The 19,429-nt window shown below is 40.6% G+C and overlaps 1 protein-coding gene across 2 annotated transcripts in view; it reads right to left on the bottom strand.

Annotated features, from left to right (window-relative positions):
• VPS13C (vacuolar protein sorting 13 homolog C) overlaps positions 1 to 19,429 on the bottom strand; it is a 212,683-nt gene that overhangs the window by 149,056 nt on the left and 44,198 nt on the right. For both annotated transcript variants that reach the window (XM_069980827.1, XM_069980821.1), the window contains 5 exons: positions 15,342 to 15,401; positions 14,672 to 14,752; positions 4,856 to 4,913; positions 3,503 to 3,630; positions 1,625 to 1,731 (listed from right to left, as the gene is read on the bottom strand). In XM_069980827.1, coding sequence (XP_069836928.1) covers positions 1,625 to 1,731; positions 3,503 to 3,630; positions 4,856 to 4,913; positions 14,672 to 14,752; positions 15,342 to 15,401 — 434 coding nt within the window. The remainder of the gene's footprint in view (positions 1 to 1,624; positions 1,732 to 3,502; positions 3,631 to 4,855; positions 4,914 to 14,671; positions 14,753 to 15,341; positions 15,402 to 19,429) is intronic.

Below are 19,429 nucleotides of genomic sequence, written 5' to 3'. Positions count from 1 at the left end.
ATAAATAATATTTAATGGTTGGTTTAACAAAGTACGCCATAATAAAACACAGTGGCCTGTTTCACCAAAATAATTTGTTGTGTCTTTATTTAATATGATGTTTATATTAAGTATATGAGTTAAGTGGGCCTTCTGGTTTCATGCTATCACAAAGAGTATGTTTGGTCTTTTAAAGCCTTGTTGGTATTCTGACATATACCCACAGCATAGTCATAAAAGTGATTGCAAATACCTTGAAAATGGAACCACAAAATATAACAAAGTTGTAGAACATTATTTATGCAGTGGTTGTAGGGACTATTAGAGGTGGTGACATCACTCAGTGGGTGTGGCTTTAGCTTTCGCCCTTTTCCCTCACTGCTTTTTGCATTAATTTATTACAGCAAATTATAAAGAGAGGAAGGACCCCAGCCAAAGTGGAAGCCATCTCCTGATAACCATCCTCAACACAGAAATAAAAACCTTACGCCAAGCTACTGGGACCCATAATCCACTAAGATCAGACAAGATTTATTAGTCACGTGACACGTTTATTTATCACGTGAGACAATACTTAGTATGATGTGTGATAGAGAAAACTCTAAGTGACATCATAAACTTGTTGTCTCTTGATGCCAAGAAGGCATTTGTTCAGGTGGAGTAGGGCTTCACAGAGCCCTCGCTAGCTCAGACAGGCTTCATATGATCAAATCATCATACAAGCAACCCAAAGCACAAATGTGTGTTAATGGTTCACTATAGGCCCCCATAGAAATATATAAAAGCACAATAAATTGTAAAAAATCACTTATAAAAAACAATCAAAACTTTCCATTACTATTGCTCATATGCTACATCTGTCCTTAATAAGATGTACTTAAAGGGAATGTACCATCACGCCCGGGTTGAAGCACTGGAGGCGGGTTGACCCAACCCCAGTGGTAGGAAACCCACGCCCCTGTAGGATATGGCTCCATTGATTCTAATGGAGCAGTGTCATAGAGGGTCGGGGGTTTCCGCACATTGTGGGTGGGTCGGCCCGCCTCCAGTGCTTCAGCCCGGGCCTGATGGTACATTCACTTTAATGTTACACTGTCTCCCCCTTTATGCATTTTTACTTCTCTACACAGGTGTAATGGGTAAATTTAGCAGTTTTCACACCTTATTTTATATCATACGTCATGGTGTTCTAGTAAAAAGTTATCTTTTATCAACTGCAGATTGTGCTAAGTGAGTGGGGCTTCACCCACAACGCCACTGTTGACCCCGCCCCTCCTTGACATCATTGACACATAGGCCCCACCCCTCGACGTCCATTCGTATGGGCCAACCTAGAGGGGGTGGGCCCTAGACCTTTAGGCCAGCCTGTTCCAATGGTCGTGGGGGGGGCCTATGTGCCTATGATGTCATGGAGGGGCGGAACCAATGGTGGCGCTGTGGGTGGGGCTAAGTGGCACTGTTTTAAGTCACTTTTTACTTGAACAAGCACCATGAAGTATGGTCTAAAATAAGGTATGAAAACTGCTCAATTTACCATTTACACCTTAGTAGAGAAGTCAGAATGCAAAAAGGGGGTCACTTTAAGAAGTGGCTGGATGATAAGCAAACTTTATTTAATCAAAAATTGTTCAGAACAAGCACATACCAATCACTGGGGGATTCTTTCAGAGTTACTACTGGGCGGAACTTTCGGTATGGGGCATTCCTAACCATGTAATCCACAGACTCCAACACATCAATCATGCTGAGGTACTTGAAGTAACATTGAGAAAAAAATATTAAAACATATGATGGTTATATATATTAACTGGCAGTTTTAAATATCAGGTTCAAGATTAGAAAAATGTAGAGCTCAGAAGTAGCAGCAAAAAATAACACATCAAGCAATCCATGTTTCCAACCTAAATTACATTGTGACTATAGAAAATATTAATTTGCCATCTTTAAATATTTTGTGGAACCAACACACAGAAAAGCAACTGAATTATCTAAATATAGAAAAAGTACACACACACAGTGCGGCACTCTCCCATAATGCAAAAATTGTAACATTATTCATCCACACACTCCATATAGTGCTATGTGGGCAGACACAGACAGGCTCACAGGTTCCAGCTGTTTCATGTTTTGATTGATTCCTTTAGGTAGCGGGGCTGCCTGTATACCCATGTTAGGCTGGGTTTTTGCAATAGTTTTTTTAAACGTACACAAAAACGTAGCTGAACTTATTTTTGTGTACGAAAAAAAAAAAAAATGATGTTTCTTTTATATTGGAAGTTAATAGAAAAACGGACACGAATGCATCAGTTTTTCCATCCTTTTTTTTTTTTTTTTTTTTTTTTTAAAGGAGGAGAAAAACGCATTGCAAAAACATAATGTGAACCCAGCCCTAGTTCACTGCAACAATGCGCTTGATAAAAGAAGTCATTATAATGTATATGGGGCTCACCTGACTGTCCACTGATGGCAGTTAAATGGAGATAGGGGGTTAGGCATGATGAAAAATCACTGCCTAAACTCTTTTTTCTCAGATAAATAAGTCGTAGTAAGAGCTCTCTGGCAGCAGCTTACTCCTAACCATATAAAACACAGGAACGCTTGGCCGTGCTGAGCGTTCCTGTGAATGAGGTTTGGCAAACCCTTTGCTCACCTTAATATGCGTTCTTAAACCAGTAAACTGCAATATATTCAAATCCCCTTGATGTGTCTCCCATATGTGCTGGACCTTCATAAGTTTTTATGAAACAAACAGGCTCTCTAATGGTGTTCCCAGAGAACACAAATCATTTTCTGCACTTAGTTTTTTCCCGAATTTATACTTTATAATAATGCTGCGTTTACATGGAACGAATTCGAACGATAATCGTACGTGTAAACGCAGCGAACGATCAAACGGCGAGCGAGAAATTTTGATCTTACAATATGTTCTTAAATCGTCGTTTGCAAAAAATTTGCAGATCGTTCTGTGTAAACAGTCGTTCTCAGATTTAACCTATGTGCGAGGCTTAAGCGATCGCAAAACGATTTTTTCGTACAATATATCATTCTGTCTAAACGCTGATCGTTATAAAAAAAAAATTGTTACTTCGAAATCGTTGATCGTACGATAGGGCGAATTATCGCTTTGTGTAAACGCAGCATAAGGACAAGCAATTAAGCCCTAGCTTTATTGCAAGATTTAATCAATCAAATCTGATGTTCCTGGTGGCGTGCTTCGTAGTCTGAGGAAGCGCCTGGTCACATGCGACAGCTGTAACCTGTGAGCTTGTCGGCTTCTGACCGCAGGGTCCTGCATACATTTTGGTATTAAATAAAGCACTGAAGTTTAAAGCAAGCACCATGCTGTTTCTATTCTATACTCTTCCAAAATTTAGTTGGTTCTCAGTCTTTCCTTTATGACCTGTTCCCTGTTTATAGTCTGTTCCTGGTTTTGGCCTCAGAAATCTGTCAGATAAATCTCTCTGTGTAAGCACAGTACAAGTGTCAACTTTTTTTTTTTTTGCCCAAACTGAATTGTATTTACCTGTGGCTTGGTTAGTTCTATTGCGATATGTTGAACCTCCATATTCCAATCTAACTTTGGTGTTTGCAGTTCTAGTTCAGCATTTGGATTAATGTAAAGCTTTGCTGAAGCAGATACTGGCTTAAAGACTGAAAAAGAAAAAGTGATTTGAAATCATACTATTCAAAAAGAGAAACATATTAGGCATTCACAACAAAGGTAATAAAATGTAATGCTTCAGTAAAGCCCTCATTATAAAGGTGTACAGGGTTGGGTGTGATGGATTTTCTAAGCATGACCACCTTTTTTCTGAAAGATAAGCTGATGAAATTTGCAGTCTGGTGTTGGTTTACCCCTCCCCTCAGGCAAAAAAAAATGTGGGGTTGACAGTTTTTGAGGGTGTACAGGCACCTTCACAGACAATAGTCTCTGGAAAGAATTATGCAAAAAAGCTCTCCAGAAGGAAAAGAACAGTTTCTCTGTGGTGCTGCCTATATGCAGCTAGCCTGTAATGGTGAATTAACATAGATTGTTTAAGCCAAAGCCAGGAATGGATTTGAAAAAAGGAGAAATTTCAGTCTTTCCTTTATGACCTGTTCTCTGTTCATAGTCTGTTTCTGGCTTTCTCTTCAAAAATCTGTCAGGTAAATCTCTCTGTGCAAAGTAAGCATTAGTGAAATCTCAAATCTTCCAGTACTTATCGGCTGCTGTATGTCCTGCAGTATGTGGTGTATTCTTTCCATTTTGATACAGCGCTTTCTGATGCCATCTCTGTCCATGACAGGCACTGTACTAAGCAGTAAAAAATTCACAAAGAAAACCTCTCCAGCTCTGGACAGTTTCTGACAAGGACAGAGGCGACAGCAGAGAGCACCATGTCAGACTAGAAAAAAAACACTTCTTGTAGGATATACAGCAGCTGATAAGTACTGGAAGATTTGAGGTTTTTTTTTTTTTTTTAAAGAATTAAAAAAAAAAATCTGGTATATCGTTCTGCCACCAGTTGATTTAAATGTGGTTTAGGTAGCAGCTAAGCCCAGCCACTGTCTCCACAAAGAAAAGAGCCTCCACATATCATAATTGTGGAATTACAAATGTTTAATTATGTTGGGAGGATTACTAAACCTAATGTTATAAAAAGGGGTGCTGTTAAGAAGAGTTGAAAAATATGCACAATAAGAATTGCTAGCTTATTAGCATATTACAAAAATTTATCTTCTTACACACACCAGTTCATACAAATGAAAATATGAGTATTGCTGTTGTTTAAGCTGCCTACCCAGTGGTGTAGTTCATTTGATGGAGTAACCAGCTTTGACAGAATCCCTTTAAGATGTGAGTGGTCTGTTGAAAAATAAAGATAAATGCACTTACTATACTGATATCCTAGAGGCTTTTTACTACTTGACATAACCCCAGATTTCAGATCCTCCTGCAAAGAAACACCAAATCATCAGTTAAAAATTAACTACATTTAAATAAAATAAAACATAAAAAAATTGTGGGATACTCTGGCATTTTTTTTTTCACCAAATCAACTTGTGTCTGAAAGTTATATTGATTTTTAATTTACTTCGATTTAAAAAGCTCAATCCTTCCAGTACCTAACAACTACTGTATGTCCCTACAGGAAGTGGTGTTTTCTCTCCAGTCTGACACACTTCTCTCTGCTGCCACCTCTATCCATGAAAGTGAGTGTCCTGAGGAGTAGCAAATCCCCATAGAAAACCTCTCCTCTTCTAGACCGTTCCTGAGAGTACTGTGTCAGACTGGACAGAATACACAATTTCCTGCAGGACATAAAGCAGCTGATAAGTGCTGGAAGACTTGAGATTTTTAAAAAGAAGTAAATGACAAATCTGTATAACTTTCTGACACCAATTTGAATTTTGTTTTTAAATAAGAAAACCTTTTAAATAAGAAAAAAAATATGTAAGATATAGTAATGTAACAATTATGTAACATACAGACTAAAACCTCAAACTAAACAGCTAATAAATTTTCATCTTTCAGCAAAGGCTGCTAAATATCATACACAATAGACAACTTTCTGCATTTGGTGGTAAAGGCCCTATTACAGAGAGCAATTATCCGCCCAAATCCAGCAGCATCTCCCTGTGTAATAGTGATAGCGACCAGTCTTCCAACAGATCTAAGTCTGATTAAAGGGTAACTCCAGGTAGAGGTTAAAAAATCAAACATCTGCAGAAGCATAAGGCATTACTTATCTATCTATCTATTCCATTTTTGAAACTACTAAAAATCCATTTGTTTTGGGGGGTTTTGTTCTGTTTTGTGTTTCTGCACTTCCCGGTTGACCAGTTGTACACAGTACTACAGGTTCCAGAATGCAATGCTTTCCCTCAGCTGTTCATTACAGTCCTCTACCCTGCCCATTCCCCACCCAAAGCTGTTGCAGAACATCTAGGCTGTGTTCACAAATTGCAGTTTCATTGTATTATTGAATTCTTTGCAGTAATTTATGATTTCATTGTGGTCCCACCCACACAGCATGCTGTATTCTCTACCTGTAACACCACACAGCACACTGTATTCTCTACCTGTAACACCGCACAGTACACTGTATTCTCTACCTGTAACATCACACAGCACGCTGTATTCTCTAGCTGTAACACCACACAGCACGCTGTATTCTCTACCTGTAACACCGCACAGTACACTGTATTCTCTACCTGTAACACCACACAGCACACTGTATTCTCTACCTATAACACCGCACAGTACACTGTATTCTCTACCTGTAACATCACACAGCACGCTGTATTCTCTAGCTGTAACACCACACAGCACACTGTATTCTCTACCTGTAACACCACACAGCGCTGTATTCTCTACCTGTAACACCACACAGCACGCTGTATTCTTTACCTGTAATACCACACAGTATTCTCTACCTGTAACACCACACAGCGCACTGTATTCTCTACCTGTAACACCACACAGCACGCTGTATTCTCTACCTGTAACACCACACAGCACTGTATTCTCTACCTGTAACACCACACTGTATTCTCTACCTTTAACACCACACAGCACGCTGTATTCTCTACCTGTAACACCACACAGCACCCTGTATTCTCTACCTGTAACACTACACCGCACGCTGTATTCTCTACCTGTAACACCACACAGCACACTGTATTCTATACCTGTAACACCACACAGCATACTGTATTCTCTACCTGTAACACCACCAGCACGCTGTATTCTCTACCTGTAACACCACACAGCACGCTGTATTCTCTACCTGTAACACCACACAGCACCCTGTATTCTCTACCTGTAACACCACACAGCACTGTATTCTCTACCTGTAACACCACACAGCACACTGTATTCTCTACCTGTAACACCACACAGCACGCTGTATTCTCTACCTATAACACCACACAGTACACTGTATTCTCTACCTGTAACACCACACAGCGCACTGTATTCTCTACCTGTAACACCACACAGCACGCTGTATTCTCTACCTGTAACACCACACAGCACGCTGTATTCTCTACCTGTAACACCACACAGCACACTGTATTCTCTACCTGTAACACCACACAGCACACTGTATTCTCTACCTGTAACAGCACACTGTATTCTCTTCCTGTAACGCTGATATTGGAATAAAGAAAAATAACTTTTTGAATTTTTTTCTTTCATTTCCACGCTCATATTATGATCAAGCATCTGTTATCTTTGAAGTAGAGCCCCACAATAAGGCTCTGATCCTCTCTGCCGTTTAGCATCATTTACTTGTGTCACTGCATCATTTTTGTGAATACGCTGCAGTACTGCAATAACACTTCAACATGTGTGAACACAGCCCTAATTTCACTGCACAATCAGAGAAATCAGTGCAAAACCTGCTTCTGGCTGGTCAGAGATGGTGAATCACACAGAGGATTGGGGGATCTAGCCAAGCCTCCTGTGACATCACGCCCTGCCCCATGTCTGCATCATCAGCCTGTCCTCAGCAAACACACACAATGTGAAACAGAGGCATGGAAGATTTGTCTCCTAAGAGGGGATAGCAGAAGGAGTAGGAGACAATGTGGATTTCTATCAGCTACCAGTGTAATACGGTAATACATTGTATAGACACATATATTTAACTTTTAATGTACTTTTCATAGAAAACAAGTTTTTCTTATCCGGAGTTCCCTTTTAAAGCAAGGGCTGCGCAAGCATTGCTAGCGATGTTTGGGCAGCCTCAGCAGGGCAATTATATAGCAGTGTAATGGGTAAGCTAGTTCACAAGCTGCTGCACATGCCCTTTATTTCACGGATGTAATTAAGCAAAATATGGCCAATTTTGCATCCTAAAACTTAATATTCTGAGAAACAAAAAGCTTTCTTAATAATGTATGAAAATCGGAATCCAACTTCCTGTGTTGCTGCATTTGACATTAGACAAATATACTACTGAAACAAATATAAAACGTGACTGAGCCAACAGAAAAAAGGGATATTTGTACTCTGATTTGCATAGAGGAAAGAAAGTATCTGTGACAAGAAACGTGACAAGAAACGTGACAAGTAACGTGAGGCACAATTTCTTTTTAATATAGGTTCAGTACTCTTTTTCACTGTATATGTGCCAAAAAGAGATTAAAGCGTCAGACTCGATAAACAAGTTCTCAACCGTTTGACGTAAGCTCCAGCAGAGTAAATAAATAGTGGCACCAACACTGAAAGGAGAGCTGCTTTCTCTGTAACACCAGGAAGAAGACACATATTGCCATTTACTCAGAATACAATACAGGTGATACGATAAGACACTAATTCCAGGTACTGGCTTCATGCAAAATCACATTAACAAAGAAAAGTAGTAAGAACAAAGCCCTGCTAACACAATTATTAATATTGAAGCTCCATGTGTAACAGAGATAAGAGTTCCAACGAAAAGTCAACATGGCTATTAGAACAGGATTTATTGACTCTGCTTTGGGTAAACCCTACAGTGATTTGAATCTTGAATACTAAGTAATTAGTAAAACCATAGAAATGTCCCAATTATGGACTACCACAGTTTAATTCATGCAATGCCATAAAGGGGTTTTCCAGAGGAGGAAAAAAAATGTTTAACGTTTAAACAAAAGATAAGCAATACTCACCTTCCTTTACCCAACCTCACGCTACTGTCGTTCCCACCATTTCCTGAAGAATGTTGACACACTATAATCAGTTTATATTTTCTGTTTGTAATTTTTTTTATTTCACTTTTTGCACATTATTATGGGGGCTGCCATCTTGCCATTTTTGACAGCATTTAGGACATACTTTACAGCAAGACTCATGGACATAGACAATAGACAGAGTCTGTCCCCTTAAGATGAATGTGAAGCATTACTATGTATACTATGTGACCTTTTAAGAGGTCATTCCACAGGGAGCTGCAATATAGATCGCTTTACAGCAGCCTCCTCTTATTACCAAAAACAAAACATTAAGTCTCAGCTTAGTTTTAGCCCCATCGCTGAGACTCGTAATTGAGTTGAATATTGGTCCTAAAGCGACTCTGTACTCACAATCTGACCCCCCCCCCCTCCCCCAAACCACTTTTACCTTCGGATAGCTGCTTTTAATCCAAGATCTGTCCTGGGGACTGTTCGGCAGGTGATGCAGTTATTGCCCTAAAAAAACTACTTTTAAACTTGCAGCCCGGGCCAAACGGGAGTATCTGTGCCATAACTTTGCACCACCCCTCTGTCTTTCCTCCTCACGCTCTTCATCTTTAGCCCTTTCAGGACCAAGGCAAATTTTATGAATATGACCTGTGTCACTTTATTCATCAATAACTTGGGAATGCTTTTACCAATCCTTCTGATTCCAAGATTGTTTTTTTGTTACATATTCTACTTTATGTTAGTGGTAAACTTGAGTTGATAGCTTTAGAATTTTTTTGTGAAAAAACTCCAAAAATGTTGTTAAAAATGTAAAAAAAAGCGCATTCTCTACATTTGAAAGTCTCTGCCAATAAGGAAAATAGTAATACTACATTCATTATTTATTAATTCATATCTATAACATGTCTACTTTATTTTAAAAGCATTTGTTGAACATGCTTTTACTTATTTGGGATGTTAGAGGCCGTAAATGTTTAGTAGCAATTTTCAAAATGTTCGTGAAAATTTCAAACTCAGAAATTCTTTAGGCACCAGTTCAGTTTTGGAGTATATTTTAGAGGCCTGTATACAAAAACCCCCCACAATTCAACACATTTTGAAATCTTCACTCTTTCAAGTATTTAAATTTACATTCATTCAGTTATTTAACCCTTTCTGCATTTCACAGGGATAACTGCAAAGTAAGAGTGAAAAGTTAAAATTTGCATTTTCTTTCCAGAGATTCCAATGTAATCCTATGTGTTTTTTACAAAACCAATTACCGTTACTGATCCACCAAAGCCAGCAATTGCCGATGCTGGACCCCCTTTGGGGGTCCAGTGGCAGTTACACTATACTGTCAGCTATCAGCTGAAAGTTTAGTTGCAGCTTCCGATCACTGTTTGTCTAAACAGTGAGCATCTGAAGCAGGTCAGTACATTTACTGACTTTTGCTTGAAAGGGTTAGGAATGCCACTGGAACATTTTCTCCATGCTGAACATTGCACAGGTCCTTAACGGTCCAGCCCATGTGCGGGGCTGACACAGGTGGGGAATAGGAGGCAATCTGCCTGGAGCATTCTTAATGAGGAGGAGGGTGGGGAGGAGGGGTGGTGCAAAGTTAGGGCACAGATACTCCCGTTTGGCACGGGCTGTAAGTTTAAAAGTAGTTTTTTTAGGACAATAACTGCATCACCTGCTGATTGGACCACAGGACAGATCTTGAATTAAAAGCAGCTACAAGTGGTTTGGGGGGTTCAGATTGTGGGTACAGAGTTGCTTTTGGTGCTCTTCTTACAGAAGCAATCCCTCTGCTTGGTCGTCGCTCTCTGGAGGGATATCTGGTTATTTACATATTTTGAACCTCAAAGAGGCTCTGTTGGCTTTTTCAATACAAACATGGAGAAGACAGATGGATTTTGTGACTCAACAGAAGTTTTTAAAATTACATGCTCAACAAAGGGTGTGGTATACTACACCACCTGTCCAGGTCTAAAAATCTAGGGCGGTTCCATTTCTCTGAACATGTAATTTTTCTCAGCAGTTTCTGGTGAAGTGGTTTTAATAATAAGGTTTATACTAATAAGGTTTTAACTAATTAAAGGAGAAATCCGTCAAAAATTTTTATTAAAGTATTGTATTTTCCATAATTTACACTTATTATGGGAAATGCTGATAAAGTGTTTTTTCCCTGCACTTACTACTGCATCAAGGCTTCACTTCCTAGATAAAATGGTGATGCCACGGCCCGACTTCCAGACAGCACAGCTCTGAGAGTCGGGTCCTGGCATCACAATTTTATCCAGGAAGTGAAGCCTTGATGCAATAGTAAGTGCAGGGGGAAAAAAAAAACACTTTCACACTACGTATATTTCCGTCAGTATATGTATATTTCAGTCAGTATTGCAACCAAAACCAGGAGTGGATTAAAAACACAGAAAGGATCTGTTCACACAATGTTGAAATTGAGTGGATGGCTGCCATTTAATGGCAAATATTTGCTGTTATTTTAGAACAACGGCTGTTATATTGAAATAATGGCAGTTATTTACTGTTATATGGCGGCCATCCACTCAATTTCAACATTGTGTGAACAGATCCTGTGTTTTTAATCCACTCCTGGTTTTGGTTGCAATACTGACTGAAATATACTGACTGAAATATACGTAGTGTGAATGCAGCCTAAATGTTCTATTTAATTTTTTAAGATGATGAGATACTGCGGCATCTAACTGATCCTTATGACCGATGAATAGGGGACGAGTGCAGTAGAAAAGCATAAGGAAAGGAACCAATGATAAAAAAGGCACATAAGAACTAAGAAAATAATTAAGCACACAAAGAAAAAGATCAGAAGAGAGATTAATATGGTCTTTAAAAAATATATTTATTTACAAAATCTAAGAGAGCAGCACCCCAGATGGTTTGGAATGGCTGCCCGTAATCTGAAGACTTGGAACTGGCCGTCTTTTGTATACAGCACAGCGACGAAGTATTGCAGCACTTCCATGTAGTGAATCAAGCAGTGGTTTTTATTCTGCAATATTTTGTCGCTGTGCTATATATTTATTTATTGAAACTTTATTGCATATAATGCTTGGTAAACAGGGATTTAAGATTTATAATGATTATGGGGTAATTTATCACTAATTTTTATATAAACTGATATAGGGCTATGTTCACATTGGACATGTGTTTTTGATGAGTTTTTGCACAGGGTGATTATATGATTAATGTATGGAGTATAAAAGTTTTGGACATATGATAAATTGGGATGATTTTATAATAATTTATTATGAATTTGGTGTTCTTAATGAATTATGCAATATACATATGAATTTTACATTTTTGAGCCTTCTGCACTATACACACTTTTACATTTGCACTTTGGCATTACATATATGATTTTTAAACTGTTTGTATAATATGTCTCCATCAGATAACAGTACTTCCCTAGTGCTCCTTCCTTCTTAACATTGAATACCAAAGGCTGTGCATTTCTGTGTGCTGGAAAGGAAGGCGGTACATCAGTACTGGTGTCAGTGAGAGGGCAGTCCTGAATGATAAGTGGGGTGGAGCTTGGTGATGTCATCTCTAGCGCCTGTGTTGCTTCTCAAGATGATCACGCCTCGTGACACCAAATACAGATGCTCAATTCCCTTTATATGTCCACACATGTCACCATGTAACTACTGTGTGTGTGTTCAACAGTGGAAGCAACTGCTAGAAGGCTTATATATAGGGTCTGGAACACTGGGATGGCACCAAACACTGATAAAGGATATAAAATGCACGACGGGCCTGGCAGCATCCTAGACATACAACACAATGGATAAGTCCATCTGTCTTTGAATTCCTTTTATGCATGTAGCACTTTCTGCGAGTCTTATATATAGTACTGATGGAGCTCTGCATACTGGTATGGAGGATTGTGTGGAAGGGTATTAACCCTTTTTGGTATTGTTTTATTTATAGTGTTTGTCTGACAGGGCTGCGGCCCAAACCTTCTATCATGAATTTTTAAATAATAAAGATCATGTTATAGTCTGGTGTCATTTAGAATGTTTAGAAAGTATATGTAGGATGTGTAATGTTCAGTCTCTATAAGGCAGTGATGTCAAACTTATGGCCATCAAGCTGTAGCAAAACTACAATACCCATCATGCCTGGACAGCCTACAAGCTACTGGTGGCTTGTTGTAATGTAAGCATTTGGAACTAACACAATCATCCACATTACTTCCCCTCGCTTGGTTGAATGTATGTCTTTTGTTAGCTGTACTATGTAACTATATGTAATCTATCAAAAAAGATAACTAACTGTAATTGTTTTCAGTTTTTTGGCCATGCCCCCTTCCCATCCCAGTTAAAAACATGACTTGTTGCTATTGCTTATACCACCATTACCATCTGTGCAGCGGTTCTTGGTAAAAGGTAAAACTTCCTGCTCTTCAGTATCTCCCACTACTATGTTAACAGCACATATGGAGAAGCTGATAAGCTTGCCAGAGGGCCAACACTTTAATTGTGTTTCTAAGATACCCATGAAATCAGCTGGCTTTATTACAGACTGATAGCAATGGCCTGATGTTACATCATCAGGGAGCCGAGGACAAGCGGATACACGTGAACACTTGCTGAGTAAAGGAAGAGGAAAATATGAATAAAATGGAGATAAGAAGGAAGTCTCCTGTTAACTATCCAGCATGTGTATCTCCAAATGGTATAAAACACCAGTGGGTCACCTTTAGCGCAAATAGCTTGGAACGGTTTCTTGCTTGACTGGCTTCTTGTCTCTGTTTCCTTTAACTGTGATAAACAATATTTCCGGATTCATTTTCAGTTTTGTTGCAGTATAAATATACATGGGCACTGTCATTTATAGGGGTATTGAGCTCAAATTAAAGTTTTAAAAGTCAGTGCCGCAGTCCTTTTTTTGAGCCATGGCCCGATTCTCGCGTACGGAGCTGTTCTATTCAGGGCACCGGCCAGGGATGAAGCACTGGAGGCTTTCCCACCCGCCCCCAGTGGAAGGAAACCCCCGCATACCAGTACATCACATGTCAGGAATGGGTTAAAAGGGGACTCAGGCCATGGAAACTTTTTATATAATGATCTCCTTCTGCAGAACATAATAAAAATGCTATTCTTACCTCATTACACTCCCCATGGTCCTCCTGCAACTTGGCCCAGCCAATCACTGGCCATGGTGCTCCAAGAACTTGTAAAGAATCCTGGAGACCAATAAAGACTGTGGCCCAGATTTATTAGTGTGTTAAATAAAAAACTAGGGTTAACTGGGCACAACAACAACCAATCTCAGCTAAGCTTGACCTCAGAAGACAGCACTCAGCAGCTCACTGAGAAGTTGCTTTTACTGAAGCTCCAGGTGGGGAGAACACTAGGCTTTGAAGAGCCACAAACTTGCATAACAGCAGTTTTGCTGTCTACTGACACTTTATGATGCTGCTGGCTATATCCCTGGCTACAGAAGTGCTTCTCTGACCGGTAATTAAACAAAAACTCCAATATATATTTATATGATAATACACACATTATCTAAAGTTCTGAAATGTAACAGTAAATCTGGACAAAGTGCTTTACAAAAAGATTGCAAGTGACAGTGCCATATTTATTATAGACATGAAAACAATTAACGAGTATCCTCATCTTGGCATGTTATCCCCTTTCTACAGAATAGGGGATAACAAGCTGAACGCTAGGCATCCAGCTCATCAGACCTTCACCAACTCAAGAATGGGGGAGCAATCCCCCCACAGTGAATTGGATTACTCAATGTACTTGCCGGTCTATTCATGCTCTAAAGGGCAACAGAGCGCTTCTGAGTTCAGAGCTTGGCAGCCCCATAGAGAATCAATGGAGCACCAGCCGAGATGGCCACACTGAGCACTCCAGTCACTGCAGTACAGGGTCCAGGCAGTCGCATACCCAGCAATCAGCTCGTCCATAGGATAACATGCCCAGATGAGAATACCCCTTTAACATTGTTCTGCAACATACAGCAGTATAGCAATATTTATCATAATTAGAAAAATTTAAGTATTTACCAAGATCTTTTCTCGGGATTGATGGTAATATACTTGGCTATTCACATTCCAGTAGGTGCTGAAACTATCAAGACGAACCAACTAGATAACAGAAAAAAAGAAGTTTACATTCAACCAAAAAAAAAAAAAAAAAGTCTACTGTTAACAATTTACAATAAAGTCAGTCTGTCATGGAAGATGAAATCTGACTGCAAATAACGCATAGCGACAAATGCCACTGGAAGTACAGCATCTGACAAAGCCAGAGATAAGTGTCCACCATTATACACAACAGCCCTTTTCTTGAAAGATGAAGATGCTTGTGGTCACATAGTATTTGGCCAATCAATAATAGCATTAGCACTATTCAATGACAATATCTGTACATTTATACTATTAATTAGAGATGAGCGAACCTCAAGCATGCTCGAGTTGATCTGAACCCGAACTTTCGGCATTTGATTAGCGGTGGCTGCTTAACTTGGATAAAGCCCTAAGGCTATGTGGAAATCATGGATATAGTCATTGGCTGTATCCATGTTTTTCAGACAACCTTAGAGCTTTATCCAAGTTCAGCAGCCCCAGCTAATCAAATACCGAACGTTCGGGTTCAGATCGACTCGAACCCGAACCCGGTTCGCTCATCTCTACTACGAATACCAAAATAATATTTCATAATTTATATGATTACCTTGTATATTATTTTAGCAGCTTCATTTAGAATGCTTGGTGTCCAGGATTCACTCGAAGTCTGTCAAAGATAAAAAAAAACATGCTCTTCTAGGAATTATATACTTCTAGAATTAGGCTAAGTTCACAATGCGTTTCTGCAGTCTGTTAAATGTATAACTATAAATACTGATGCTGCTGTTCACCAAACTGCAGAATCCACTGTCGACCAAATTAACTTAAAAATAGAAACAGATTTTTTTACCCATGTTTTTCTGTACGTTAAAATGAATCATAATGAAACTAATAAAGTAAAACGGATTTAAAAACACAATGTGAGCCCAGCTTGAGGAATTTCCTCTGACATATGCTAGGCTGCAAATATAAGAAAATATGCAAAACAAAATAAATAACAGCCAGGTTACATAATACTTCTGGCTACACTAATTCTTACTTTACATGGGTAGGTAAGGTCTAAACACAGCACCTGGTCTTTCTACTTCCCTCCCAATTAAACCCCAATAAAAGAATAGCAGAACAAAAAAAAAGCAAAAAATAGCAAGTCTTATGTCACAGGCTTAAAGAAATAAAACTAAAAAAAAGCATTTTGACAAATGTTTAAATCTTTCTATGCATGATAAATGTAATCTGTGCAAACTTACAAAGGTTTGACTTCCGGTTCCGGCGCTGACATGGCAGGATGCGGGTGAAGGAACTCCTGTGCCTGCTAGTAACCGACCGCAATGCCCGGGACCCCGGTCACCCGAGACACACTACCTCCCTGTCCGCTGAGGTGCCTTACCCTGCCGGGAAACCCCCCATGGAGCGTTAGATTTTGAGGAGCAGCCAAAAGAGCCAGGACGGAACTGGGGGAGACTTTTTCTCCCATGCTTCCAGCGCCATCTTGCTCACAATTCTCTGTTGCGCCATTGTCAATGCTGCCATCGGCCGTGCAGTTACCCCTTCCAGAAACCGGACTTCGCATCATGTGAGTCTCCTACAGTTATGTCCCTAGACTACTCCCATTTAGCTGATGAAGTGACCAGAAGGATCACCTCCAATACCCAGCAGCCGGTTGCAGCAGTTATACAGGCCACGTTCTCACAGCTGTAGGCTGACATGGCAGCCACTATGACAAGGATAGACTCTGCAGAACAGCGCCTGAACGATGTTGAGAGTAACTGCACAAACACTGAGGCAAGTATGGGAGCTCTGAGATAGGAAAATGAACGCTTATGGAGAAAAATTGATGACATTGAAAACCGTACAAGGAGGAACAACCTCCGAATGGTGGGGATCTCTGGAAACATTAAGACATTTGACCTGCATGCTAATTGTGAAAAAGAAATGCCGGGAGCATTGGGGCTCACTTACTATTGTCGGGTGGAAAGGGCTCACAGAGTGGGACCAGACCCCTCTCTTAACAATTGGAACTCTTTATCCCAGACCGAACCCAGACCGCGGAAGGTCATTATGAAAATGCTAGATTATAATGACAAACAAGAAATACTGAGGGCCTTTAGGAGACATAATACCCCGCTCCTGATCAGGGGGCATGCTGTCTTACCTTTTGAGGACTACTCAGCGGAGGTAGCACGTCGTAGGCAGGCCTTTAGCAAATTGTGCTCAGAACTGTATCGCCGTAAGGTTCGCTTTCAACTGCAATACCCAGCCATGCTGAGGATTCACCGTGATGACGGCTCCTTCGTTACATACCAATCCCCTGGGGAGGCAGCTGGAGCCCTGTCAACCTTTTTTTCTGATTGCCGTGGACGGTCTCCAGGGGCCCCTTCCAGAGATGACCGCAACCAGCTGAGCCACAGGAGAAGGTCCGTTGAGGAACTTCGTCTGGACCGTTCCCCAAGAGGTTCTCAGAAGCGTTGACCTGCTCGCTTTATCGGATAATGAGTGGGCTTTCCTAGTTCTAATGGGTTCCATAGCTACAGTTATAGCCGTTACCATAGCTGCTTTCCACAGCGGACTGTCATGCTGTGTAGAAGATCCTTATGTTGAAGAATCTTATGTTGAGCAGCAAGATATGGAATTACCTCTGATCTTCTGTTTGCATGCTAAAACCTGCATTCATTCACAATTGTTCTCCATGAGGGTCGAGGGCCTGTGTGTAGAGGAGCGGGAGGGATCTGGTTGGGGGGGGGGGGTTCATGATTTTTGCTACACGTTAGTGGGTGATGTGTTTTTAAAATTCATTGCATTTTCGGGGCCAGCAGGGCTGCAGTGTTAGAAGAAAGGAAGTCCTACACCATAGTGCTGAGGGACCCTACATCTCCCTCCTTTTAAGCACTCTAGTGGTTTTTGTTATTTTCAAGGAAATCTGAGTTTTTATTAAGATACTGTACACCTCGCATTTCCTTGGGTAATTTATTTTAATACCCATTATCTGGGGGGGGGGGGGTTTGTGCGTGTTTTGTTTTGGGTGGTTTGTTTGTCCTCCCCCTTCTCTCCCTCTCTCTTCTTTTCCTTTTTCTGCTTTATACTTCCTCCCCTCTCTTCTCCTTCTTGTTTCCCTTAGCTTGCCAGTGGGTGACCCTTCCCCATGAAGGTGATTTTATGGAATGTGCAGGGGCTCCTTCCCCCCAACAAAAGGATACAGGTACTGAGACACCTAAAACGCCTGCGTGCTGACGTGGCCTTACTGCAAGATTCTCACTTGAATGTAGATGATATGGAGAGCATGAGAAAGCTCTGGGTGGGAACTGTCTATGGCTCACCAGCAATAGCTGGAAAAGTGGGAGTCCTTATACTGCTAAACAAGCATTTTAGCCACACAGTCCTTTCTCATGAGCATGACCAGGAGGGTAGGTGGGCTAGGCTGGCTCTTACAGTGGAGGGCATTGACTTCAGTATACATAATGTGTATGGCCCTAATGGTGAGAACAAACCTTTTTTGCTGAGATGGGAGACAGACTGATGGCAGACACCTTGACAAACGGGAGGGGATCTAAACACTGTACTTAACGTCCATGAAGATAGGAAGGGCGTTTACAACATCCTGCGGACCGTGACTATACTCATTACTCCCATTCCCATAAGGCATGGTCACGGATTGATTATATATTTGTGTAAGTGATCAATTTGTAGACAAAGTAGAGGGGTCTGAAATGTATGATACGGTGATTTCTGATCCCTCCCACATCTCTGTGGTGATTTCAAGCTCTTACAGGAAGATATAGGAGTTTGTTTGGCGTTTCCCAGGATACATGGTAAAAAAATAAAAAATTCACGAATATGCTGAAGGGTTGGTGGGCAGAGTTTATCGCGGATAACTCGACCCACTCCTCCAATGCACCCCTGTTCTGGGAAACTGCAGAAGCGGTCCTCCGGGGTAGGGTCATGGCAAATATGTCCTCTCTGAAACAACGAACATTAGCCGAATATAAGTCGGCCAGCGAGAACCTGCGATTGGCTTATTCTAGATATATTGATTCTCCCTCTTCTGCCAAGTGTGAGGAGTGGAAACTGGCAAAATCCAACTTTGACTTATGGGCGGAACATAAAGTCAAAACCTCAGCAGATAGGATTAGAGCTGAATACTTTCGATTCGATAATAAATCAGGAAAGTTGCTGGCCAGATTAACGAAGGGGCAATTTTCACCACAATTTATCCAGAGACTTACTGACCAGACAGGTGTTATTCATAGTAACCCTACTGAGATTCTACGGTTGTTGGAAGAGTATTATACAGACTTGTATTGCCCTCCTCCACCTGCTGGAGACGACTGTAGTTCTTTTCTTGACTCTGTCCGTTTACCTTCCATCTACTTAGAACAACAGGAAGCCCTCAGTGCGGACTTCTCAGAGGAGGAGGTACGGCATTATGTCAAGTTATTAAAGGCCTAGCGAATAATAAAGCTCTGAGCCCTGACGGTATAGTGGAGAGTTTTACAAATGCCTTCAGGAAGAAATTGTCTCTCCCCTGACAGCCTATTTTAATCATTTACTCCACATGGGCAGTGTGCCCTTCAATGCCAACACCGCCCACATAAAACTACTTTTGAAGCCCAACAAAGATCCTGTACTTCCCTCCTCCTACAGACCGATCTAGCTTATTAATGTTGACCTTAAGCTTCCCTTAGCGGATAGAATAAGCGC

The sequence above is a fragment of the Dendropsophus ebraccatus genome, chromosome 1, assembly GCF_027789765.1.
Source record: "Dendropsophus ebraccatus isolate aDenEbr1 chromosome 1, aDenEbr1.pat, whole genome shotgun sequence".
Taxonomy (NCBI): domain Eukaryota; kingdom Metazoa; phylum Chordata; class Amphibia; order Anura; family Hylidae; genus Dendropsophus; species Dendropsophus ebraccatus.
The sequence above is the reverse complement of the archived record's forward strand: the minus strand, read 5'-3'. Positions and strand labels throughout refer to the sequence as shown.